The sequence below is a fragment of the Nematolebias whitei genome, chromosome 18 (genome assembly GCF_014905685.2).
Source record: "Nematolebias whitei isolate Nwh7 chromosome 18, NemWhi1, whole genome shotgun sequence".
Lineage (NCBI taxonomy): Eukaryota > Metazoa > Chordata > Actinopteri > Cyprinodontiformes > Rivulidae > Nematolebias > Nematolebias whitei.
The window spans coordinates 41,382,171-41,389,345 of record NC_056515.1 but is presented as its reverse complement, the minus strand read 5'-3'; the positions used below and the strand labels follow the sequence as shown (position 1 = coordinate 41,389,345).

At 40.2% G+C, this 7,175-nt stretch overlaps 2 protein-coding genes across 3 annotated transcripts in view; both read left to right on the top strand.

The window, feature by feature from the left end:
* dtwd2 (DTW domain containing 2) overlaps positions 1 to 5,503 on the top strand; it is a gene marked incomplete at its 5' end in the record, with an annotated part of 21,842 nt that extends 16,339 nt beyond the window's left edge. Inside the window, 1 exon segment of the mRNA XM_037691839.1 lies at positions 5,324 to 5,503. Coding sequence (XP_037547767.1) covers positions 5,324 to 5,503 — 180 coding nt within the window.
* A 923-nt stretch (positions 5,504 to 6,426) lies between these two features.
* Positions 6,427 to 7,175, top strand: part of LOC119424879 (nucleolysin TIA-1) — a 115,457-nt gene continuing 114,708 nt past the window's right edge. For both annotated transcript variants that reach the window (XM_037692393.1, XM_037692392.1), the window contains exon 1: positions 6,427 to 6,626. In XM_037692393.1, coding sequence (XP_037548321.1) covers positions 6,601 to 6,626 — 26 coding nt within the window. In that variant the 5' untranslated portion in view covers positions 6,427 to 6,600. The remainder of the gene's footprint in view (positions 6,627 to 7,175) is intronic.

The window sequence follows — 7,175 nt, the reverse complement described above, 5'->3', positions numbered from 1 at the left end:
ACCTCCCCCCCAACATCAGGCAGGACACCTCCCTTCAACCTGCCCCCCAACATCAGGCAGGACACCTCCCTTCCTCACTTTAAATCTCTGCTAAAAACTCATCTGTTCTCGCAGGCATTTCACACAGTGTAAATTGATTTAGTGTTTTTTAATCTGTGACCCTATGTTTTAAATGCTTTTTATTAATTCTTCAGTTATTATTATTAGTGTATTGTATATATATGTGTGTTTATATATTTTACTCTTTAATTTACTCATTGATTGTTGTTGTTGTTAAGCACTTTGATAACAGGTTCTGTTTTAAATGTGCTCTATAAATAAAGTTGACTTGACTAAATATCACAAATCTCTCAGACCTCATGACTCCCTCCCGCTCTCGCTGTGACTTCATCGCGCTGGACTCCAGTCAACTTCTGCATCTTTTTTCTTCTTCCTGTAGATTTTATGGCGTGTGACAAATAATTTTGATCCTCCGTCAGAAAGGAGGGGGGAGGTTGTTTATCTGTTTGGAGGGGGTGGGAGGTGAAAGTGGAGGGTGATGGGGTGTTTAGTCTCTGAGTATGCCCGTCTTTGCTGCAGCCTCTCGCTCTAACACTCTTCAGCTGTTACAATGATTTTCAAAAAAGATGAGAGGTTCATTGTCTTGCCCAGGGACACTTCAGCATGTGGCTGCTGGTGGATTCGAACCTCCAACTCTTGCATTGGAGAACAACTTCTATAACCACTTAGCCACAGCTGCCCATGGGAACATACCATGATGACAACACAGAGCACTTCTACTTATAAAAAACAAAAATCATAGTCAGAGTAGTTGGCACCAGACACTTGAGTAGACGGTGAAATCGCCGTCTGTCGCCTGTTATTGAGAAGGTAGGCTGTATGTAGCAGGTAAGATATTAACTTCAACAGATCCCCACATGTAATTGGTTGAATTATGAATTTAATAAGCACTGACTGACATATTTTTGATTAAACCTCGCCAGATCGACATCCTGTCAGAGCTAAGAGACATAAGGGGTGTTCAGTGTTGTTAAGATATTTTCAATCTAGACTGGTTTTATGAGTTTGATCTGCTCAGAGACGGGATTATAATGAAATTGTGACCCGGTTCTGACTGGGTTAAACTGGGTCAGCAAACTCTTAAGAGAGTCTCCCTGATAATTCAATATCTGTCAAAAAATAGTTTAATCAGCTTGCTACATCACTAGGAAAGGCTTTAAAGCACCGTCTCATGTTTTCCTTACACGTCAGTACACATAAGACCACACTTAGTCCCGCCCCCTCATACACTGACAGGTTGAGCTCCCCCTTCTGTGAAGGGCGGAGTCTAGGGCCGTATAAATTAATGATGACACGAGACCTCGGGCTCTCTTCTTCCAGGTCTGTGAATGCGTCACAGACTGAATAGAGTCCAGCGCTGTAAATTGTAATCTTTTACTGCCTTTTTCTAATATAATTGATAAAACTTAATTGACGTTTCCTTGATTTATTGATTAGTATAGTTGCCACTTCTGAGGAGGGTTCCAGCCGGGGGTAAAGACGTGAGCTGGGGGGGTTTCCGGATCCGGTGCCCCGCAGCGGCTCCCGTCTTTAACAGTAAAAAGTTTGAAATGTAGGGGAACACCTGGCCTCAGAAGACGGTTCACCTCAGCTCAAACAAACAAACATCATTCCTGTGTTTTGTGTTTGAAACTGTTAAAATAAGATTCATCTAACAGACAGACATTGTTTTACAAGTATTCAGCTTTGCTCACAAACTTCTTAAGTTGACACTAATATATTAAAAAAAAAAAACTTATTGTGAACCTCACTAACCCAGTATGAACTCATTTCCCATGAAACGACAGATTGTTTAATGAGAACTTTTGTTCAACTGACCTCGGAGTTTGAAACATCCGATCTTGCTACGTTGATACATCCCCTTATCAAAAAGGAGTACTTTTCTCAGACGTTCTCCCATGGAAGATTGTACAACAAAGAAAGAGCCTTTGTTTGTTCAAATGGACATTCCTCTTCCAGGAGGTGGACAGTCAACAGTGACACCTCTGTTAAAACATTGCATGTTTTAAGTTTAATTCTAAATTGTCATATGCTGATTGTTTATTCATGAAAACGTGTGTTTTAAGTAATCTTTCTTTAAGATAATAATTTGTCTTATTTTCTCTTTTAAAAGGAAACTTTTAAGGCAGAGAAAATGGACTTTAGATTTATAAAACAAGCCAAGATTAGAACCACCTCTTCCTGAGAGGTGGACCTTCATCTCTGTTCTAACACAGAGTCAAGTTTCACTAAAAAAAAATTAAAAAAACCTCCAGAGAGACACACTGGAGCTCGGAACTGGAGAGAGAAGAAACCCAGCTTGTGCACTTGACCTCAGAGCAAACGAGAAGCATCTTTTCTGCAGACGTCTCAAGACGAGAGAAGGGAAGAAAAGATACAGAACCAGCACCTTCCCAGAGTGAACTGTGAGTAACCAATCCAGAACAGTTGTCCATCAAACCAGGTCCAGAGGAGGACTACAGTCTTCATAGCCAAGGTAACTCTGGAGATTTCTCAACTTACGAGCTACCATCTAAACCCACCTGCCTGGTATCTCCGGAGGCTGTTCAAACTGGAGAACTCTCATGGTTTCATCTGTTTGCTGGTGACCCTACATCACAATAAACTTATCAGACAAACTTAGCTCACCTTAGGTACAATTTGAACCATTTCACAAACAGAAATCAGTCCTAAGTCTGCCTTTTAAGTTTCACTGATTTTACTCAATTAGACCTTTGATTCAAAGCCATTCCATGTTCAGTTAACCCTTTTGTCATGCATAATCTTCATTGTATATATCACAGATTATTATTTTTATAATAAAATACATAAAATCAACTGAATTTGTGATTATTTTGGCATGTCTGTGTGTATTAACTGATTTGATGCCTTTAAACACGAGAAAAGAACTCGCGTTTGGTTTAAATTATTTTGGGGTAAATATGGTAAATGGTACAAACCGGATTCCAAAAAAGTTGGGACACTGAACAAATTGTGAATAAAAACTGAATGCAATGATGTGGAGGTGCCAACATCTAATATTTTATTCAGAATAGAACACAAATCACAGATCAAAAGTTTAAACTGAGAGAATGTATCATTTTAAGGGAAAAAGCTGTTGTTTCCAAATTTCATGGCGTCAACAAATCCCAAAAAAGTTGGGACAAGTCCATTTTTACCATTGTGTGGCATCCCCCCTTCTTCTTACAACACTCAACAGACGTCTGGGGACAGAGGAGACCAGTTTCTCCAGTTTAGAAATATGAATGCTCTCCCATTCATGTCTAATACAGGCCTCTAACTGTTCAATCGTCTTGGGCCTTCTTTGTGGCACCTTCCTCTTTATGATGCACCAAATGTTCTCTATAGGTGAAAGATCTGGACTGCAGGCTGGCCATTTCAGTACCCGGATCCTTCTCCTACGTAGCCATGATGTTGTGATTGCTGCAGAATGTGGTCTGGCATTATCGTGTTGAAAAATGCAGGGTCTTCCCTGAAAGAGATGACATCTAGATGGGAGCACATGTTGTTCTAGAACCTGAACATAGTTCTCTGCATTAATGGTGCCTTTCCAGACATGCAAGCTGCCCATGCCACAAGCGCTCATGCAACCCCATACCATCAGTGATGCAGGCTTCTGAACGGAGCGTTGATAACAACTTGGGCTATCCTTGTCCTCTCTGGTCCGGATGACATGGCGTCCCAGTGTTCCATAAAGAACTTCAAATCGTGACTCATCTGACCACAGAACAGTCTTCCATTTTGCCACACTCCATTTTAAATGACCCCTGGCCCAGTGCAAACGTCTGAGCTTGTGGAGCTTGCTTACAAATGGCTTCCTCTTTGCACTGTAGAGTTTCAGCTGGCAACGGCTGATGGCACGGTGGATTGTGTTCACTGACGATGCTTTATGGAAGTATTCCTGAGCCCATTCTGTTATTTCCTTGACAGTGGCATTCCTGTTTGAGGTGCAGTGACGTTTAAGGGTCCGGAGATCACGAGCATCCAGTAGAGTTTTACGGCCTTGACCCTTACGCACAGCGATTGTTCCAGATTCTCTGAATCTTTTGATGATGTTATGCACGGTTGATGATGATAACTTAAACGTCTTTGCAATTTTACGCTGGGTAACACCATTCTGGAATTGCTGCACTATCTTTCTGCGCAACAATGGTGGAATTGGTGATCCTCTTACCATCTTGGCTTCTGAGAGACACTGACACTCTGAGAAGCTCTTTTTATACCCAATCATGTTGTCAGTTGACCTAATTAGTGTTAATTGGTCTTCCAGCTGTTCATTATATGCTCAATTTCCTTTTTCCAGCCACTTATTGCTACTTGTCCCAACTTTTTTGGGATTTGTTGACACTGAAATTTTGAATCAACATATTTTTCCTTTAAAATGTTACATTTACTCAGATTAAACTTTTGATCTGTCATCTGTTATATTACGAATAAAATCGTGACATTTGCCATCTCCACATCATTGCATTCAGTTTTTATTCACAATTTGTTTAGTGTCCCAACTTTTTTGGAATCTGGTTTGGAAATGGACTGTACTTATATAGCACCTTTCTATCTTATTTCAAGATACTCAAAGCACTTTACAACAATCTGTGCCCTCATTGACCCATTCATACAGCACTCTACTAGATCTCTACAAAGCTATTTGAACAAATCATTATAAAGAGACTAATCAGTGCTTTAGATCACATTCATACACTGATGGGACACACATCAGAGGCTATGAGGGGTTTAGTGTCTTGCCCAGGGACACTTCGACATGTGACTGCTGGTTGATTCGAACCCCCAACTCTCGCATTGGAGGACGACTGTTCTAACCACTGAGCCACAGCCGCCCATGAATAAATAGAGACTGATTTTCCTGTCCAAGAGGTGGTGCCCTAAAAACGAGGTTATTTGCGTATTACATACATATCTTATGAGCTTAACTCATAACTGATAATTAACAGTATATTTACACCCCATATAGCTACAGAAATAACAGGAAAAAACACAACCATGTCCGAAGTGCCTTCCTTACTAAACTTATCAAACCACTTGACATTAGAATTCATCCAAATATGCTTTCCAGCTTAGAGATCTGTATATTATAGCAAGTTATTTTACCCTGTTAGAGCTTTAGACCAAACACAGCTTTACTATTTATTAACAAAATAAATGTTGTATAGTTTTTTTTCTATCAGGCAAGTGTAATTACTTACCATTTAGAAAGGAGTTCACTGGAAAATCTGAATATTTGTCCTTTTTCTGTGATTTCTAGGTTTTGTTGAGACCTCTGAAAGCGTTGTGCTCCTTCCAGCTGCAGCACGGAGCTCAAGTTCATCACAGCAAAGAGCATCTCTTGAGGACCGGCATGTACGACAAACCCATGCCCAAGAACAAGCGCAAGATCAAGAGGATGGAGAAACTCATAACGGACCACAACATCTGCCCAAGATGAGGAAGAGACTGACGGACTGCCATCAGCATACAAACGTTCAAATATCTGAACTTTACAGGATTACAAAAATCCTTTCAAAGATTCTTCTGCTTAAGTGTGTGTTGAAGATAATTTATATTTTTGTATTTTTCTTCAATTCTCAGTTTCTCATATCTGTTAGTAATAAAAATTAATTATTTCAAAATGTCATACTAAATTACAAAGTAGCTTCTTATGTTTGAAATGGGTTATTTGATTCATAGTTTTGTTTAGCAAAAATTACAACTATAAAACTTAAATGTGTAGGAGTTATAAAATAACGTAGGAGAAACAATGTAAATAATGTATAATGTAAAAGGAATAATGTGGCGGGGAGATGGAAGGAGTACTTTGAGGAGCTAATGAATGAAGAGAAGAGTAGAGGTCGTAGAAAGTGAACCTGGAAGTGGGAAACCTTAGTGAGGGGGAAGCCAAGTTTGTTTACGTACGAACGAACACCCTGCTCTGGATGTAGGTCGTCAATGGATTGTTTACTTTGAGCGCATACCCACATTTCAGAATTTCATATACCGGTAAAGATATCTGTGAAACTGCTTGAGTAAACTCTTTCAAACTGCAGTTTTCAGTGACGTTCAGCACAACTCTTTTTTTTTTTTATTTTTTTTTTTTTTTATTATTAGCACTCAGCAACTTAAAAACAATTAAGTGAATTAAACAGAAACACATTAAAAAGTTCAAAGTTCATGTTCAATAATCCAGGTTAAAATAAATCCAACAAAGTTACGTCACATCCCTGGACAGTTTCTATTGTTGTTTTTAAACTGTTTGAAACTCATTAAAACTGTTTGATGATCAGTCTCTGGGCATGAACCTCCCCGTGTTCTGCATGCGTTTGTAAGCGGCGGCCTTTGAACTTCTGCGCATGCGAGTTTCGACTCGACTGGGGTCGCTCCGCCATCTTTGTCGGCAGCCCATTGTTTGCTCTGAAGCTAATAGCGGTGTCTAAGCAGTTCACGTTTCCTATTAATTGAGTCGATCGTGTCACGGACAGCTGCCCACGACGCTCGTGGATTTGCTCACCAGGTCGCGACTTGTTTTCGGCCGGCGCGTGAGGCAGAATGGACGACGAGCAGCCCAAAACCCTGTAAGCGTTTCTGCGTTCCAGTTAGCACAACAAGGGTTAGCCGCGGTCAGAGCACACCTGCTTAAAAAAACACGTCTTCAGGGAAATATTGAACGTTTGTCCTCTCCATGTTTTGTATACACGATATATTACCTTCTTCATTGAAACCGAGCGCAACGTAATGATTTAAGTTTTGGTTAAATCGACGCAATATCTTTGCCTGATCGATGCTAAAGATAGCAAGCTAGCTGGTTCCAGAAAGATCTAGTTTCCGTCTGCACAAGTCCAGCTGGGTTCCTCTGCTGCTAAAAAGATTAAAGTCTGTTTGATCCCCGGCGAAGTGTTGCTGCGAGGTGGAACTATCCAAGCTGAGCCTTTTCTTTCCCATTCTCTGCTGGTGGAGGCCTTACAAGGCCCCAACCTACTCCAGAAACACCAGATTAGCACTGTCAATGATTTATAATATTATTATGAGGTGTAGCACTGTCAATAATAATTTATAATATTATTATGAGGTGTAGCACTGTCAATAATAATTTATAATATTATTATGAGGTGTAGCACTGTCAA